This window comes from Amaranthus tricolor, chromosome 10 (genome assembly GCF_026212465.1).
Source record: "Amaranthus tricolor cultivar Red isolate AtriRed21 chromosome 10, ASM2621246v1, whole genome shotgun sequence".
In the NCBI taxonomy this organism is placed as follows: Eukaryota; Viridiplantae; Streptophyta; class Magnoliopsida; order Caryophyllales; family Amaranthaceae; genus Amaranthus; species Amaranthus tricolor.
Genome location: NC_080056.1, coordinates 1,169,629 through 1,190,000, shown reverse-complemented (window position 1 = coordinate 1,190,000; position 20,372 = coordinate 1,169,629). Strand labels below are relative to the sequence as shown.

Genomic DNA, 20,372 nt, shown 5'->3' with positions numbered 1-20,372 from the left:
TTATGTCCCTACCGTTCATTCTATTGAATTTTTTGTCATTACTAATTTTTCTTTGTGGAAAAATTGCCATAATAACTACTAGTAAATAGTAGCAACAATATTCTTAAAAATTTTTCAATGTAAAATCACTCTCATTTAAAGGCCATCAAGTATACATAAATAACAATACAATCTCAATTTATCTAGTAATTGAAAGTTTTTCTTTATCAAGATGATAGGAGTTTAATTCTCACCAATAACAAAAAGATCAATTTTAATCATAATTTTAGTTTGTAAAATTAAAAAGTCTCAGATTTGATTTCCACCTAATTTTTTCATTCCCTCAGCCTACATATAATTAAAAAATGATGAAATAATCTAAAGTTTGGATTTAAACATAATATGGATTATGTAATCATAATCTTGAATTGAAAAAAAGAAGGTTAAATGATTAATGATATTATTGTGATTTGTCTCACTAGAATAATATATTTTTGCTAAAAAACTATAGTTAAAGTCGATTAAAGAGTAAATATTACTTTTTAACAAAAAATTTAAATTTATTTTTATTTATTTCTCTTATTTTTTCAATTTACCGTATAGTTAAAAAAGCTCTTATGAATAGTGGAGAAAAAACTACAGTTAGGGCTATTTGATACAATTCTCATTTCCTTCCTTTTCTCCATTATAAGTTGAACCTAATTTGTTGGAAACTTTTTATGAAGAAAAAGGTTAAAGCCCTCTTTATCATTTTAAGTTTGCACCATATAATACTCCTTTATTCTTTAATGTTCTTCTTATTTGAAATATTTCATCTTAAGGAGAGAGAAATTTAAATAATGTTTTTGATACATATTTAGAAGATAAAATATATATCCATGTGAGATCTCATTAGATTCGTCTTAATTTATACTTTTTATTATGTATTTTTTATATTTTTTTATTATGTGTATTTAGAGATATTTAGGTTTAAAATTTGTATTGAAAGCTATGTAAAAAGTAAATTAAAAGAACAAAAAGAAATGGAGTTAGTACTTTATTTTATTTCTTTTAATTGTCTTATTTGATAAATTCACCTTATTTGTCTCAGTTTCTATTTAAAGTAAAGGTATTTTTTACTAATTTGTTCTTACGAGTTCTATTTTATTATAAAATACATGTATTAACTTTAGAATTGTTGTGGGCCCCTTCCTTATAAGTTCTATATAATAAAAATACCCCTATTAACTTTATAATTTATCTTAAAACACTTTAACTATCACATAAATGTCTATAAATATTATCGTCCCTTCTTTTCATATTCATGTTCAATTTAAATGGAATATTTAAAAAAATTAGAATAGAGTATTAACTCAAAAGTACGGAGAAAGTATATTAGGAAATAAAAAGGAGGATAAAAGTAACTTTCTTTTAAGTGTTGCATTGGTTTAAAAACTCTTTAGGGTGAATCATGTAACTTTTGATTCATAGAAGTAAATTTTAGGGTTTAGGCTGAGTCATTCAAGTTAGGTACATAAATTCAGTCTGCCCATGCTTGTGTATTGAATGTTAAGATATGGAACATAATTGTCCTCTCCCATATGATACAAACTTACAAACTACAAGTCTATATTATTTAATTTATCTTAATTTTTTATTTTTGTCTCTTTATTGAATTTATCTCATTTTGATAGGTAAATACTTCTATAACCCAACACTTAAACTCATTATATTCTTTTTTTTTTATATATATTTTGAACTATCCTACTACTTTAATTATTATACACAATTTTTTACTCTCAGTACCAAATACAAAAAAGACTAAACAGAGAAGTATTTTCATAGTTTACAACTATTGAATCCTAAAATTATTCTATTGAGTATACGTCATATACATCTACTCAATTCACCTTAATTTATTGATATGAACTTATTAAAATGTACTATAATGAACTTATTTTTATCAAATACTTCATTTTACTACTAGTTTTATTAAAATAGAACAATTTTACTGAGTATATATATCATTGTTGTAACATTTTTAGTAGGTAAATTATTTATTTTTCACAAAATTTTATCTTTAAGTAAGAATAATAATGCGATCGAAATCTATTGAACCCACTTTAGATTTGGCCATAATTTTAAAATATAGCCTAATTTGTTTACGCTTAATGGGTACTTAGGTCTAGGATCTTTAAATTTAAGGCCACTCTAAATCCTCCATAGACCCATGTCCCCTCTTGAATAGCTTTATACAACCCATGGGCTATGACCTAACATATGATCAATTTTAAACCTATATATAATTATAGACTCATTTTAAATCTATAAATCTATTTCTGACTTATATGACCTTAAAAATTTAAAAATATATTATATGAACTAATTTAAGACTTCAAAACTATCTACGAATCTGAGTCTATTTAAAATTTTCAGACACCATTCAAAAATTTAACAAAGAACCACATCCTTCTTTCTTCTTTGCAACATAAAAAAAGTTTTATTAATTTTTTATTAAGGTTGTTTCATGGTGAGACGACTTTAATTGAATCAGTCTAAACTCTTAAAAGAAAATTGCTTACTGTCTTGTAATCTCAAATTTCATTTTTATTTTATATTTTGTTACTAATAGACTACTTATATGGGTTCGTCTCATAGTAAAACGATCTAACACCGGACTTGCCGAGGTTTAGGCCTACAAGAATACCTCATACAACTTGTAATTTTTCATCCCCATAGCTAAAAAGCACTTTCTACTTTCAAGCTAGTTTCAACTCAAGTAGTACTAATTAAGACCCTTCATCTCTCTACATTCTCCCTCTAAAACTTCCTTCCTTTCCCTCTTTCTTTGTGCCTTTCCATTAGAAATAAGTGCATTGTAGCACAAAATTAGGCTCTGAAATCAGAACCAAAAGAAGTTTCCAATAACAACCCTAAACATACACATTTATTTTAAATCAAAACATCACCAAAATCAATACTCCCTTTCTTCCAATCTTCAGAACTTCCCAAAACCCAAAGTTCTTCTCCTAACATTAATGTAAAAGCAACCAAACAAACCAAAACAAAACAAAAAAACACTTCTTCCTTCAAAGGGCATCTCTTTTCATTATTCTCATCTTTTTACTTTCACCAAGATAAACAAACAAACTTCCCCATCAAATTCCCTTTGGTTACTAGTTACTACAACATTTACTAATTCTTATATTTTTTACCGTTCAAGATAGACCAGAGAATCTCTACAGAAAAAAAATATTCGTGTAGGAAGTAAAAATTAAACTTTTGACGCAAATGTCAAAGGAAAAACCCTCAATCTTCAGGTTAACCCAAAATTTAATTTTTTGAAGGAAGAGTAGCAAATTTAACGGTACGGGTTGTGATCATAAAAGGAGCAGAAAAAGATGGGTATGAAAAAACAACAGCAAATAGCTGGTTTATCTCTAATATTACTCATTATATTGATCTTTAAAACTTCTACATTTGCTGTTGGGTATGGAAGATTTAACAAATTAAGAACTGGGTTTTCTTCTAATTCTGAGATTAATCATGGGAAACAGCATAAACATTCAACCAGAGGAAATGCAGAAGAAAATGGTGATTATTTTTTTGGAGCTAATATGAGAAAAATCCATACAGGTCCTAACCCACTTCATAATAGATAAGTTTTTAGTTTTTTACTTCCCCTTTAATTAATCATATTTTATGAGAGTTTTTGGGTTAAATGGGGTATTTTATGTAAAAAAAAAAACAAAAAAAATGATCCATTGAGATACATTTTTTCAAATATTTTAGGTGTATATATGAAAAGATTAGATCTTTCTATATAGTTTGATGGGAATTTTGCTCCCCTAATTTTCTTTTTACTTATATGCTTGGATTTTGTATTATTGATTGTTTTTTTTATATTTTCTACTATCTTGTTTGGAAATTCATATATGTACAAAAATTTGAGTTATTGGAATATAAATTTTCAGAAAATGATCATTAATATGGTATTAATGACATGGATAATAAGGTTGTTGGTGTAATGAATATTTTGTCTTTTTTTGTTCTTTTCCTTTTGAGGTTGGTTGTTGAGGTTAGGAGCATTATATTTCTAGCTAAGCTAGCTAGTTGCTACTACTAATGTTGAAATTTAAAGGATAAATAAAAAACCCATTTGTTTTAATTTGGTTTTTCACTCTTGTGATCTAGAGGAGCATGTAGGAGCCAATTCATAATTTTATAATAGGATGAGTCGAACATAAATTTATTTTTATACTATATGAAACCAATTAAACCAATTTAATCGTCATTTTGAGATTTTTTAACTAAATAACCGAAACACTACTTTGAGTATGAAAATTTTATGCATGGATACCGAAAGAATTTGTTGGGAGTTGGAGATTGATTATATTCTTAATTGGGTTCACATTGTGTATTGTTTGTACATAAATGAGTGGCAATAATTACACTAATAATCTAATATGTATACACATTGTGCAAGTAAGATTTCTCATTCTATACTTTTTAAGGGCTTTTCCATATTTTTTTGAAATAAAAGAATATATTAATATATGAAGACATTATATTTTTGTTTATTTTTCTTTTTGGTGTCGAGGCCGTTCCTAAAGAAAGGTAAGAAGTGCCACCGTCTAGAAACTAATAAAAATATTTTTCCATTATGACATCCAAAATTAAAGAATTTGCAATCAATATGGCAGAAAAGAACTTGTTTGGTCATGATTTAGTAGGACCAGTCTCACTTTGAATGCACTTTGCTCTTATTGCTTCAACAACTCATAGGATTTTAGGGCCATTCAGATCCACCACGATTGAATTCTCATTCAAAGCCTACTGAACCTAATTGAATTCTGCCAACTTCTCTATCAAAACTCAAATGCACCAAATATTCAATGCTATCAACTGACAGCATTTAACAAGTTGTATATATCTAAACATGTTAATAAATATGTCGATTAAGCTGGTTAAAATATTAGTACATAACAGCATTGTTTTAGGTTTAAGCTTTACTATCAACGTTTTTTAAAAACAATACATAATGTATTGACATCATTTGATTTTATTTTGAATATGCCCCTGATTGGCTAGTTTTTAGTAGGCTTCTAACTTACTAGTTAGTCATAGGAAATCCCGCTAAAAAGTTCGGTTTTGAGCTAAAAGTGAAAACCTGTTAAAAGAAGATTATTCTTTGGCTATTAGATAAATTTTTTCTCCAATAAACAACAATCAACAAAGATCTCTTTAACAGCTAACAAAAAGAAACCAATACTACCGACAAGTCAAATAAGCAAATAAACTAGCCAACACGTAAATGTGAATTGTCAAAACGCCTCTATGTTAAACCAACTCATACAGAATAAAAATGTAATAAATAATACAGTGAGTTGTAAGACTAGTTTTAAATTCATTTTGTTGGAATAGAAGGCCGACCAAAACCTAAATGCAATTAAATAGTAGGACATATATTGAATATATGTACTGATATAATATATACATATAATATATAGCATAATCCACAAAGACTAATTGTGTCCTCTAAAGAACCCAACAAGCTAAGCATCTTACATTTCCTAACCAAACAACTACCTTCAAAACTGTATTTTTTTTTTAATATTTCCTCCTAATTACTCTCTATGTCTTATGTCCTATATCTCATGCATGGAGTAAGCAATTCTTGTTCCCATGCATCAACTTTATTGAATTAAATCCTTCACTAGTTCTATAAAGTTGATAGAGGGAAAATAAAAAAGGTTTGCGCTTGTTTAGGTCATATTATAAGTCGTTATTTATTAAAAATTCTATCGTGATGATTTGTTTAACATATATAAAATAGAAATGATTGTCGAATTATTTAGCACACATATAAAGGTGAGTGTTTGACGACCCTATACAAGTATCCCGAATTTGACCCTGGTTGGTTAAACAATACTAATAAAATATATGGGACGTACCCCTTCAACTAAAGTTGGTGATTTTAGCTCATTTTCTTCGAATTTAGCCATTAAAAAGGTACATTTTTTCATATAATTCGAGATTATCTATCGCTCAATTCCTCATAAATACTCCCCCTTCATCCATTAGATAGTAATATATTGTGAGAGAAATATCGTTATCAGTAACAATCTCAAAAGGATAGATAAGTAAATAATAAAGAAATAAAACATGAATGGTATATGGCTTCAAGAATTTCGAAGTAAGAAAACAATGGCCTAATGAAGACAAAACACATGTATTTTTTTAGTATTAACTTTATTGAGAATGTGTATATTAAAAGTGTAATCGTAGGATTGGTGTGTGTACATGTATAATTATTCATTTGAAAGTTGGAGTTGTTAGAAGTGCAAGTTCAGCTAATCAAAACCGACCAAACCATCATTTTGGATGTTCATCTACTAACACATACTTCAAATAGGTCATCATTTCATCATCTTACTAATTACTAATACTTCCAACTGTTACAAACAAGCCAATAAGGTGGTTCTGGGCATGTACAATGTGTCTGATGGATGATCACACATGGCTCTTTAATTAAAGGGTCTTAAATATTAGTTTACAATGATAATGCATTAGTTTTATCACTTACATTAAGGGGGTGTTTGGATATTGGCTTTTACATTGACTTTTGGTTGACTTTTGATTTTTGGCTTGATAGTTAGTCAAATAGTCAAAAAAGTGTTTCGTAAATAACTTTTAGGTTTAAAGCCAAAATAAAAAACTACTTCAGTAAGCTTTTTTTTTTGTTGATTTTTGGCTTGTTAACCCATTTTTTCTCTGTTAAACAACAAACAGCCAATACCAAAATTTACCTAACATCTTTATAAACTACAGATTTTTCCAGCTAAATTAAATGCCAACAAAACTGTCAAAATTTCTAACTGATCATACACGCCAACTAAAAAAAACTATAATCAATTGCCAAACACCCATCAAATTTAAAGGTCGCAAAAAAAATGAAAAACAAATAGGGCCTAATAAATTATTGTGTATTTTCCACTGCCACTAGTATGGAATACTAGTATACAGTACACGCTAAATCCAAATTTATCTTGCATATTGTAAAATGTGTCTTATAGAAGTAATAATTGATATTGTTGTACTGTTTAGTACAGATAATCAGGCTCAGATTGTTGGCTTTTGACTTGGATTCTTCTAATTCTACAAAAACCCTATTATTCTTCTGTCCTTCCACAAAAGATACTTGATCGGTCGATTGTTCCTTTGAGATTACTACTGATAATAATATAAATAGCAATGGTAAAGTGACATAGTAGCTAGTTTCAAACTTAGTTTGGCTAAGAATGTACTTTTAAGGTTTGACATCAATTTCTGTAAGAATGGTTTGCTTAATTTGGCATTTTTTGTCCTTCTTTGTTTGGCTCTTTCTTAGATGGGTGTCCATCTGACAGGCTGATCTTCTCTTTGAGATTTAATTTTCTAGAAAGAGAAAAAAAAAAAAAAGAAATTTCACATCTTCATGGTCCACTAAATGTTAGCTTGATTAAATATCCCAAGTAAAAATTGCAAGCTGAACTTAGGTTAAAGAATACTTCATAGTCATACTCATCAATTCAGTATTTTACATAAATTAGGATCTAGGGGGAAGAAGGTAGCAGACAGACCATACCCGTACGTCTGTACCCCTTCCAAGGAAATGGCACAAAAGACTGAGAGCACGCAAATAATGCCCCGCTCGACAAAGAGAAATGTGAGTGATAATCTTGCCTGGGAAGGCACTTACAACAAATAAACCACATTAAAAATATAACTGAACCATAAAAAGGTAAATGAGATTATTGACGATTAAGATTACATAATTGGAGTGGTTGGCTTTGAAAGGACAGAATTTGATGGGATTAAGTCTTTCCATTGCTTTTCCTCCTAAACAAACAACAAAGACTTATCCTATAATTTATTCCCTTCCCTTACGCTTCCCTCCCTTCCCCTTCCCCTTCCCCTTCCCCTTCCTTACCCTTTGATTAATGTAATCTAGTGTGTGTATAGTGTGTGATAAAATGTACATCTTTTTATAGGGTGTTCATAGTATGTGAGATATCTTAATTCTTAACAATGAGACATTCATTACATATAAGCAGTTGTGAATTTTCCAACATGAAGCAGAGAACAGGTTAACAGAGTTCACAAACATGAATGATTGTGTGTATCTTACAGTTTAGAAGCACAAGCTAGTGTCTTACGCAAGGCAGTAGCGGCCTTTGAACCCGATGCACGGTTGAGGTGTTTGCAGATGAAATCTCCGGCCAATAAGAGCTTTTCCAAGTCCACATTGGTCTCTACTCCAAGTCCGTTTAGCAAATAAACAACATCTTCAGTCGCTACATTACCTGATGCACCCTTCGCATAAGGACACCCACCAAGACCCGAAATGGATGAGTCTACCGTACTAATACCCATCTGTAAACAAAAGCTAACAACTTAAAAGTGTATTCAATGATTACAAAATTTTATTCGAGCTTAACAAAACTTCATGAACTCGATACCTGATACTTAAATTTTTTAAACGATACCCGATAAGTGGTACGAGACTAGGTTTTTCCCATATCAAATATTATGAAGTTTTCGACAAGTGAATGCCAATAAGTGAAAGGATTTCTTACTTGGAGAGAAAGGAAAATATTTGAGAGAGCTTGTCCGTAGGTGTCATGAAAATGAACCGCAAGCTGCTCTACAGGGACAGCATCTATAACAGCTTCAAGCATTGGAATAACAGTTCCTGGAACAAAGATATGAAAAGATTAGTACTATCATGCCTCGAAAAGAGAACGGATAACGAAAAGGATAACGAGGAATTGGAAATAAATGGTAATAGATCTGACTGATCAGTTTTAGGAGTTGACACACTACCAAAAGAGCTTCATGTCTCGTCCAACATTATATGTTGCGGTTCTCGAATAATGCCTTTTATGCTCCGGTTCTAAACTTGAAGCAGAAAATAAACTAATCTGCTGCTATTACAAGTGCTTGGGGCCTAAACCTCAGCATATAAGGTTTTTTCTACTAGCATATCAAAACACCATTAAGTATATGGAAACTCGATGTGATATTCGTTCAGCATATAGAATATTGAAATACGAATCAACGATCAAGATGAATTTACTTTTAAATCTTCCTGGATTAAGTGTTCTGTTTACATTTTTCTAATCAAAGCGGGAAGTATCAAACTGTAACCTACCTGGAGTCCCAACTCCTATAGTATCGCCAAGAGAAATCTCATAACAGCCCATATTAGATAGCTCTTTAGCCACATATGCTACTTGAGAAGGTGAAACAGCCCCTTCAACTGGGCACCCCACAACACATGATATATATCTGTGAGAAGTTTTTCCAAGTATTAGCACTGTCCATAACTAGAATATGCATCAACAAAGAATATTATTATTGAAAAATTAGGGAACAAAAAAGCATCTTTTTCTTCCTAGACGAGTTGAGGGGCTCCCTTCAATCGCGACCTCCTCGACCCTCGTAATGAGGGTATTGGTCTGCCTTCTTTCCCACCCTCCTAGATCCTACCTTGGGTGGGACTCATTCGGTAGATGATGATAAATTGGAAATTATATACGTACTAGCAACTAGAGGTGTTCAAAACAGATCCGATGGCCCGAATCTTATCAGACCTTGTAACCGAACCCGATTTGACCCGACTTAAAAAATGATTTGCAATTATGTAAAAAACCAATATGGGCACAAAAAACCGATTTCAAACCGACCCAAAACATCTAACCCAAAATCAACTCAATGACCTAAATGAACACCTCTACTCACATCTCATATTCTTACTCGTTAAAGGTCATCTACCCTTCCGTAACCAAAATCTCAGGAAATCCTCACAAACTACTACCGTGAATTTTGTTTAGCATAATTCTAAACTACAAATATCAACTCTCATGAGTCCGAACAGTACCAGAACACGCAAAAACGGTACTTCGACTAGCAGATAAGTTTCAGTTCAACAACACGAAAACATACGCACCCACGGACTGGTAAAGAGAGCTTGTTTGCAGCACTAGCTACATCACGGTAGCGGATTAAACTCTCTTCAACAGTGCAATTAATATTTGACTTTGAGAAGGACTCTGAAGCCGAAGCAAATATAGCTACTTCCTTGGCACCTGCTTCGACAGCTGCTTCTAGACCCTGTACAATGGGAATATTTAAGAATCAATGTTAACAAGAAGTATTTTCTGAATCTATCTCACGGAAATTTGTTTGGCGAACCAAAAAAGATGTTACCTTAAGATTAGGGGTTAATACAGGAAATCTACTACCTTGTACATTTCGGACAGCTTGCATTACAAGATTAGCGTCTGCAAGCTGTATGAAAGAAGTAAAAATACTTCATTACCACAATGCCATTAAATGAAATTGGATGAACGCAGTACGCAGTGAAAACATATGCACTTTGGGTTTACGGGCTGCAATTTTATCAACAGGATCACCAAATTGACCCTTCATCCCCCGCCCGACGCATAAACATTACAACTTTGAATATGTGGTTATAGTAAAAAAACAAGGCCGCATCGCATCGCATCGAGCGCGTTGTAAAGGTTTTCAAGACAAACTAACAGGTATTTCCCGCATTGTAAAGGTGTTAAAAAATCATGTTTGGGCCGTATCAAGGAATATCTTATGATTCGACCAATATTTAGGTGTTGCGATAACCGCATCACTGTTTTGTTACCGCGATCGCGACCATTACCGCATTTTTACACGATGTATGTGATTGACATCACCCTTCCCCAGCCAGACGCATAAACATTGCAACTTTGAAAATGTGATCAACATCACCATTTAGAACCCCCCCCCCCCCCTCTCCCCCACCCCCCCAAAAAAAAAAAAAAAAAAATCGACGTACATGACCACCAATAGGCAGAGACCAAGAGAAGAGAAAGAACACCGGGCAAGAAACTCTTAGTAAGGAGAATTACAACAGGCTACAATGAGGAAGTTTCTTACTTGAGGGACCCATTTGGGTGAAACGAAACTAGTGGCCTCGACAACAGGCAGACCAGAAGACGCTAGCATCTTAATCAACTGAATTTTCACTTCAGTAGGTACTACCATTTTTTCATTTTGCAGGCCATCTCTGGGACCAACTTCTACTATCTTCACATATTTTGGTATCCTTTTCAACAGCTGCACTGAAATAGAGATCAAGTTAAACAATTACATAAAAACAAATCAGTGTCACGTGATTCACTAATTTCCTCGCGAATCGTGAATCGAAAAAAACGAATTATGGTCGGTTTTGGGCTACTCTTGGGCACATTTGAGTGAATCGCAAATTCAAAAAAGCGAATTAGCTAGCGAATTCAGTTACTGAAACAAACAACACAAGTAAATTCAATACACCATATTTAACTATTACAGAGTCACATTGTGCACAAAGTTAGATCCACATACCTCATTATTGCAATGGTGGAGTTTACCATTCCATTGAGAATTGTAGCGACGACTTTGTAGGACATGGGTGTCCTTACGATTTACCGCTATCTTTTGTTTCTCGTATAGGAAATTGAATAAACTCGACATATCGGTAGCTTCATATCTCCTTAAAATGTCCATTCTTGCTACATTACAACTACACGAGAGAAATTTAACAGGACAAATTAGTTAGGCGGGAACATCATAGCTCACTATAAAATCAAAATTACCGAGCAAGTATATACTCCCTCTGTTCCTCTCAATTTACACTTCTTTCCATTTTCGTTTGTCCCACTTATTTTGCACCCTTTCCCTTTTTGGAAATGACCCCACTTTCTTTCTTTAAATCTCATGCACAAACTTATTTTCTCTCCCCATCTTAACCACTCATTTCTATCATCCACTTGTTTTTTTATCTTATTCTCCAACCCAATATCACTTTCGACTAAATTTCACCAAAATAATTTGGGTGCATTCTCAAAAGGACAAAGGGAGTAATTGTTTTATTCCCAAGTGGAGCACACTAAACATGATGTTAGCCATAAGCATGTCAAGAAGGAAAAAAATGAGAAAAAATTAGAACCGAGGCATGTCTCATTACTTGTTAGACGATGAAATCCTTGACGCCCTCCATCCATTGCAATATGCTGCACTAGCTGCTGCATCTTTCCCAGTTACACTATCTACAGACACCAAGCTTCCAACCAAAACACCTTCATTATGTGCCCCTTTCTGACTACTAACTTGATCTGCAACCTTCGCCATCATAGATGAATTAAAAGACGAAAAGATACTCCCTTTCAAAGGTCTGCTCCGAAGCTTTGATAAAAGCATTGTGAACTGAAAGTATATCAAGTACCCTTTCTAGATTCATAAACAAATTTCATCAACCCTGAAGATAACATCAGATTACCCATATGAGAATAATGCAGTCATAGTCCTTTCTTTCTAAACCAGAACCTTTAGCTTAACTAAAAAACAAGCAATTTAAGCATATTGATACCTAGAAGGAAAAATTGTTAGAAACTACGTAGAAAAAACTCACTTTTGTGAAAAACTTTCTAGAACATTTTCTGTTGTCAAAAACTACCCAGAAAATTTAATTGTTTTGTGAAAGAGTACCTAATAACAGAATCGTCTAAATTTCCCTTTTTTCTGTCATGTGCAAGTCACGTGACTGTGGTTAAAAGTCACCCATTAAAGATTCTAAAGAAGTAGCTTCTTCATTCAATACAATTGAACCCTAGTTTCGAAAATTATACTTCATCATCCAATTTCAATGAAGTAATCAAAATTTCGAAACAAATAAAAACTTACCTGAAGAAGAAAGATTAATGGCGGAAATCACGTTTAGGGAAGAAGGCGGAAGAACTGCTGTGCTGAGTTTGGGAAAGATGGCGGATGCTGCGTTTGGGGAAGATTAAAAACCCTAATCAAATTTCATACAGTTCAGTGTTGTTTGGAGAAAATAGCTTTTGGGGAAGAAAGATGGCATTTGCACATGATGTATTCTAATTTGTGATTTAAATTTTTTTTGTTAAATTTGAAATACTAGCGGAATTTTAGACTGTTCAGTTATTAGGTACTTTTTGACAAAACAATTAAATTTTCTAGGTAGTTTTTGACAAAAAATAATATTGTAGGTAGTTTTTCACAAAAGTGAGCTTTTATCTAAATAGTTTCTAACAATTTTTCCTATTTAGAAAAGAAAATTCACCCAAAATACTTTATAACACTTAAATAATTAGAGATATCTACTTAGCATTTAAAAACATTCTCAATTTCAAAGTTTCAGCCTTTTTATATGAAAATGGCCAGTTAAATCATGGACTATTGAAAAATTTGCATCAAAACCATTTCTCACTTTACTAGGTGTATCATTATCAATCACTAGCAAAATGAATTGCATATTTGACTACTTAATTTAAGTTAAACTCCTTTGTTTACTCAAACTTTCCTTGTCATAATGCATAATGGAATCACTTTTTGTGCAGGGGAATCAAAGCTCGAGCCTGCACAGGATAGCCTGAGTTATTTGATTAAAAGCCCTATTGACATTGAATTGTGTAACATCTATAACACAAAAGAATGTTACTAAAGTTTGTTCAACACACATTTAGTGTTCAACCCATCCAATAGCAGTATCCGGATTCGGCGCTCTGATTTTGTGGTTTGACTCAAAATCATAAGATTATCAAGTGATCATGTCAATAGGCATATTCTTAGTAGTGCAACAATAAAATCAAATTCATAATTCAAAACATAATCTACTTCCATTTCGGAAAATTGATAATAGACAATCAAAATAACAACAAAAAAACTAAAATGAAAAGGAATTCATCAAACTCAATAATCAATATATAATCTGCAGAATTTCAGAAAACAGCCCATTTCCTCAACCAAAGCAATACAAAAAAAAACCCAAATTATTAATCAGAGAATAAAGAGGTGGCGATAAAAGTAAATAAAGAGAAAAAAAATTACCCAGTTTTCGAAATTCCACAACAATGATAAAGTTTGAAGCTTTTGGAGAAACCAATAGTCTGCTATGACTGCTGATGCTAGGAAACCACCGTAAAGAAGGAAGAAATAATTTGCTGTTTCCTTTACGTGTGGAACTATTGTACTGGTGATCGGGCCTTAATCGGGCCATCATGGGCTTAGTTGGTTCAACGGACAATATCTGTCCAACTAGTCTCTTGAGAGACGCATATTAAGCCCAACCTATTAAAAATTAATGTATACTTGTTGTATTCTTAATGCCTATTTACATTATTCTTAATGCTTACTTACCGTATCCTTAATGCATAATTTCAATATCTTAAATGTCTACTTACATTATTCTTAATGCCCACGTACAATATTTTAAAAACTATATGATGGGTCGGCCCAATTAAGAAGGTCTTTTAAAGAGACCGTCTCTTACAAGAATTTGTGATCTCTATTTCACTGGTTTTTTTTATAGTGATTGAAGAAAATCATTTAATTTATGAAAACACAAGTTGTATGAGACAGTTTTACCATGAGTTGCACCTTATTATTGAGTTAAATAGTCTAACTAATATAAATTAAAAAAAATTTGAATATAAATTTCTTATTTTAAGACGGCTTTACACAAGAGTATCTAAATGAAAAATAAATTAAAATGTGATTTTGTATTTTCAATAACAAATTCGTATCATACAAACCGATAATTATACTAATGTGTGATGTTTGGAGGGTTTATGTGGAGTACTATTGATCAAATGATGCAAAATGCAAGAATTGAATGAGAAGAAAATTACACGTATGCAAAAAAAAAAAAAAAAGTGCATAATTGATCCTCAATTGTTGACTTATAAGTTACAACAATATATGTATTGGATTGAGCAACATTAGTTGGCAGTAAAAATAAAAAAGGTTATGTATGATCTCACTTGAAGCATGTATTACTTTCCTATGAACAAATTAGGTTCAATTCTCACTGATCTCTTCCCCTTCCTCAATTTACTCTTGAAAAAACTTGATTCTATACAATTACATGACAAGGACTGAACATAAATGAATTAGTGTTCATGTTCATGAATCCCCCTTGATCATAAACATTCAAAACTATGTAACGGGGAAGCTTAGAAGCCCCCTCAACGAGTCTTTCTCTTCGGTTCATGAATCCATCTGTTGTTATGCACACACACTATCGATGCAGGGTGGACGTTTGCACACTAATCAGTCATATTTAACGTTCCAAGAGCGAAATAAGTTGATGAGACGATTCGCTTGTCTTCGATCTTCAGCAACTCTCAGTACGAACAACTTCCATCCACCCCCCAGTATTTTTCTTCGGGTCATCACTCAAACTCATCTCAGAACCATCGGTTTTAAAGGTGCTGATGACAGTTTTCGCTCCCATCATAACGAGTCTATCTATCATGAACAACTGGTAATTATTCTCGATCACAGGATCCAAGATCATACTGTAGTTTGATGAATATGCTAATTTGTACCTGTAAATAACATATAGCAAAATAAATATCAATGTGCAACTAAACATTTCCCAGGAAAAACGTTTTCCCCATTTTCCTTTGTTTGGTTCAATGTCACAAGATTCGCTAATCTTTCAGCAAATCGCAAACCGAAAAAAGCAAAGTATTGTCGGTTTTGGGTTAATTTTCAACAATTTTGAGCGAATCTCGAATTAGCTGGCAAATTATGTTACACTGGTTTGGTTTGACAAGAGAAGTTGGATGGAAAGGAGTTTTCCGTCACTTCACAAATATTTTCCTCCACTCTTTCCATCCCCAACGTTTCCATTTACCTTAAACGTTTTCTCATCAAACTAAGCAAAAGAAATTTAATTATTTATTCGCATTTACCATTGAAAATTTATTTTCATGGGAAATCGTTTTACATTGGAAATGTTTTCCGTCAAACCAAACACCCCCTAAATTATACGTAAATTAAATTGACAAGAAAGATCATTTTCAAGAAAGGGGGGAATTTTTGTCAAGTTTGCAAGGATCCCAAAACTTACATAATCCTCACTATTTACTAATCACAGGGAATTCTCGAAAGAGGAAAAGATCAGGTAAAGTTGAATTTTCAATTTACAATGCTTATTGATTCGGTCCAAGCCATTCCCATCTAACTTTTCATTCAATTTGTTCCTTAATCAATTTAGACCGAGAACATTCAACTAGTTTTCTTCATAGGGTTAATGATGAACAGAAAATCAGAATACCTGACGCCAAGGGGCGAAAAATATCCAGGCTTCCTCTCATTTGATGCAATGTAAAGGGTGCGTCCTGATGGGATCCATTTTGCGATTCTTTGAAGAATACACTCGGGCCTTGTATCCCTCTCAACATGAGGATGTCGGCTCCGTTCAACACCGAATCTATCTTTCCTTGTTTTTAATATATCACCCCGACGAACATGTATAGCGTCATAGACACCAAGCATCGCTTTTATCTGAATATTTCAAATAACAAGTAGTTATGTCTTCCAAATTTAAATGTAAAATGTGTCACAAGGTACAAAAAGATTCATATTAAGCATAAAAAGAATTTTTCACAAATCAAAAGAAAAAGGGTAACACAAGCACAAGCACAAGTGTAGCAAGCAACAAAATGAACGCCACCAAAGCCTTAATCCCAGCTATGTGGGTCCAAGGTCTATAGTGTATTACATGAATCAAAATATATGAACGTGAGAGATCGTATTCGTCACTGAAAAAGAGTACACTTTATTCATCCTGTAAATACTAATATGCCACTACAACTTCGAATAATAATCTGCCACTACAGCATCAATTAAAAAGATCGAACTCATCATAGCGCAAATATACAGTTTCGGTTATGGTCATAGTAACCGTAGAAAAACTGCTCTTGATGCTAATGAATATATTTTTGCGGTATTCTAGGCCGACATTTTGAACGTGGTAAGCTCAAAAACCTTAACAATACAGTTACAATACGGCGATATGAGCAATAATTTGCACTATGAGAGTAAAACATGAAATTAAACAAATCTCACAATTCGAACCCTAGATTGCCAGCAATAGTGCACAACTGAACAAGACACAAATGCATACCTCATCAGCAGCATCCCGTAGTTTCTTGGTTGCCATTGATGGAAGAAAATCATATGGCAGCATAACAGCACTATGGTTTAGCCTATCCTTGCATTCCACAAACCTGCAATTGTTCCAAGAAGCAATATTAACACAAGTAGAATAAAGTTAGGTGCCACTGTTAATTTTTTTCAACAGAAAGGAAAATTAGTCCTTGTAGGTGCTGAGAACGGATCCCTTTTCACAAGGGTGGAAGGGGAAGATTTCAACCAACAGACCAACCCAAGATGAAGCTAACTTTCTAAAACAAAACACATTTCATGGAAAAATAGAAAACATGATAAGTAGCAACACTTTAAAATTTTAAGGGAAATTTCATGTGGTAACCCTTAACTTTCGGCTTTTCCACGTGGAAGACAAACATTTTTTTAATCCACATAGTGACCTTGACCTTTCAACTTTTCCATGTGGAAGACAAAAAGGAAGTCTTTTTGTTAACTCTACGCTATTCTTACCCAATGTAATGGCATTTTTATCAAAAAAAAAAGTCATGATCACCCTAATTGATCACATATTTCGAAATCCCTTAATATTAACCAAAATTTTAACATTTTGTCTACCACATGAAAAGTTGAAAGTTCAAGGTCACCGTAAAGATTTTAAAAACATTTATGGAAAAGCAAAAAACTCAAGTCACCACGTGGAATTTCCCAAAATTTATGATGAAGGTGGTTATCATTTACCATGCTAGAGGGCTTGCAGTTCTATTTATAAGCAAGAGGTTTGCATATCGTGAATTCTCCTTGAGCTCCACTCGATCAACCCCTTCAACATGGGCCGAACCTCTGGCTCCCAGCTTCATAGTTGTTGACAATACCTGATGCCACAATTCTGAATTGTCTAAAATCACGGGTATCTTCTTGGACATAAGGTCCAAGTCATACAAAGAATCCATTGCACAAGAGGTAGCCATCCACCTAGAAGACATCGCAAACGGATTTAGATTTGCATCAATCAAGATTGGTTGCATTGATTATCAGATCCTTTTTCCCGCTGGCTGCAAAAAAAGGTTTGCCCATTCAAGGCAAATGAGGGAGGCAAGTGAGAGTCTCAGAGCTAGAATGTAAAAACAATGTGTATTGGGTTGATGCATATCCGAGCTACCTAAAACAAAAACTTACTCGTCATCTGTACTTGCGTTACTCAGTTGATGCAATATCCCTTTCTTGTTATGTATTGGGTTAATGCACATCCGAGCAGGCATCACAAAAGTCCTGCAGCAAAAATATACAAAAAAATATATATTCACATTATTCAATAGCCAAAAAAAGTTTTTTGCCCCTAAAATCCTCAATAAGTTAAGAAAAGGAGACTAGAGTTGCAAGTAATACAAAAATAAGTATCAAAGACTTATATAATACTATTGGTAAGTGTCCAACTGTCGGATACGTCTAAATATTTAATTTTGAGTCTAAAATGAAGTGTGTGCCATACCAATGTCAGAGCATCAAAGAACGGACACGGGTACATGAAGCAAAATGAAGAGTCCGAGTAACATAGGTCAAAGGTAACAACACATGCACCTAGCAAACTTGTTATTGTACTTAAGACAAGGGTTGCAAGACAATCTAGGGAGATTGCATGCAAATGATCGTTATCAAATTATACAAAAGGGGCATGGCCAATAATGTAGACGGTTTCCCAAGCATAATTTGTGTTTTCCATATGTTTGTGTTTTCTGCACTTTCAATCATTAAATAGAAATGAGGCTGCTTTAATAAATAATGGCATTTTATAACAGATTTTAAACCTATCTTTAGCATGTTAGCCATTAAATTTGTTCTAGTATCTATTAGGCTTTAGAAGGTCTACTATAAGCTTTAATTTAAATATACGTCCTCGAAAACTTGAATTAGCGAGTCATAACATCACTAGGTGTTGCATCCGCAGCATTGTGACAATAATCGAAATGTGACGACATCTGCGATTTTTCTCTATGCTTCAGACTTATCCAAGGGATAACTATGTACTACTACTACTACTACAAAAGCTTTCCTGAATCCTGATACAACAAACACCAGAGAACCTACATATTCAGAATAAACCCCTTGTATATGTTGGAAATACTGGAAATACTTCACATGTGAGAAAGATTCCACATCACTAAAATATTTGGGTTGTAGACTTGTGTTGTATGCAAGTCTAACGCTCATGACCCGTGAGTTTGTGGGCCTGAGCCCATGAGTGCCCTGTGGGTGTGTCCACACGAGTGGGCTCACGCGGTGATTATGTGATGAATTGTCATGGCCTAACAGTAGATGCAACTTAGCTAGCAAAAAATCTACACTACAACAAAAGTATCATAATTAGTATCAAAATCAGTTTTGTAATGGTAGATGCTCAGATTCAGATCACAAACAGTGTAAACAAGAAAATCTCTCTCAAGTTTAGATGGGTAATCCAAAAATGAAAAACCCAAAAACAATTGTAAAACCACAATATGATAGACTCAAGATTTCCAACAATAATTCATGATAAAAGCACCAAATTTGCATCAATTGGCTAGTTATAATACAAAACCCAATTCAAAACACATTCTCAAACATAGGAAAGTAATCAGATCCAAGCAATTTCAATCCAATCCAACAAGACCAAAAACAAATTCTTGATAAAAAAAACCTAAAAACTTCAAAAAATCAAAATAAAAGTATACCTTTGAAGAAATAATGCTTCTTCAAGGGCACAACGCAGGCTAGATTCCTGGTGACCAAGACCAGCACAAGTATCACAATGTTTACCAGGGCAATCAATTCTGTAACCCCAATACAAGAATTTTTCATTTTGTTCAAAGGAGTTAGATTTAGGTTTATCAATGACATTAGGGATGATTTTGGGAGAAGACAAAGAAAACCCATTTGTAGAAATGAATGATGAGAATAGGAATAAGAATGCAATTGCTGTAATTGAAAATGTTAGGATCAAAATGGGATGTGAAAGATTTGATTTGGGTCTTGTTAATGGTTGAATTTTTGGGCTTCCCATTTTGATTTGGGAGATCTTTCCCAGGAACAAGACTTCAACGTTGCCTGTTTTTGTGAGTGACACAATACAACAGTGTGAAGACTTAACTGAATTGTAAGCAAATTTGATTTGTGGTCAAATGATCACCTATTGCCTATTAGGAACCAAAAGGAGATCGGCCGGGTGACCCGATTTCGACCCGCGCATAAAAGAATAACAACGAGCTGAAACTCGACTAAATTTTTATTAATCAAATTGATATTAAATCTTTTGATAAATAAATTAATAAATTGAACTAAACATGTTTAAATCAAATCAGGATTTAAAAACTATATTTATTATTTAACATGAATATTAATATTTGATTTTAATTTTGGTGAAATGAATAAATTTGATTGCTAAT

The 20,372-nt window shown here is 33.0% G+C and overlaps 2 protein-coding genes across 4 annotated transcripts; both read right to left on the bottom strand.

The window, feature by feature from the left end:
* Positions 1-7,982: 7,982 nt before the first annotated feature.
* LOC130826099 (uncharacterized) lies at positions 7,983-14,014 on the bottom strand. 3 transcript variants are annotated; one of them, XM_057691638.1, is made up of 10 exons: positions 13,885-14,003; positions 12,718-12,829; positions 12,002-12,292; positions 11,380-11,557; positions 10,933-11,112; positions 10,210-10,290; positions 9,950-10,113; positions 9,152-9,288; positions 8,577-8,692; positions 7,983-8,373 (listed from the first exon to the last, which is right to left on the bottom strand). In XM_057691638.1, exons 3-10 carry the CDS (start codon positions 12,232-12,234, stop codon positions 8,125-8,127), a joined length of 1,338 nt encoding a protein of 445 aa, XP_057547621.1. In that variant the 5' UTR covers positions 12,235-12,292; positions 12,718-12,829; positions 13,885-14,003; the 3' UTR covers positions 7,983-8,124. The 3 variants fall into 3 exon arrangements, with proteins under 3 accessions (XP_057547621.1, XP_057547620.1, XP_057547619.1); XM_057691637.1 differs by having other exon boundaries at positions 12,718-12,804; positions 13,885-13,992; XM_057691636.1 differs by lacking the exon at positions 12,718-12,829 and having other exon boundaries at positions 13,885-14,014.
* Positions 14,015-14,689: 675 nt separating this feature from the next.
* On the bottom strand, positions 14,690-20,113 carry LOC130826100 (uncharacterized). The gene is made up of 6 exons (XM_057691639.1): positions 19,662-20,113; positions 18,130-18,222; positions 17,692-17,925; positions 16,970-17,072; positions 16,118-16,347; positions 14,690-15,383 (listed from the first exon to the last, which is right to left on the bottom strand). Exons 1-6 carry the CDS (start codon positions 19,988-19,990, stop codon positions 15,170-15,172), a joined length of 1,203 nt encoding a protein of 400 aa, XP_057547622.1. The 5' UTR covers positions 19,991-20,113; the 3' UTR covers positions 14,690-15,169.
* Between the last annotated feature and the right edge of the window lie 259 nt (positions 20,114-20,372).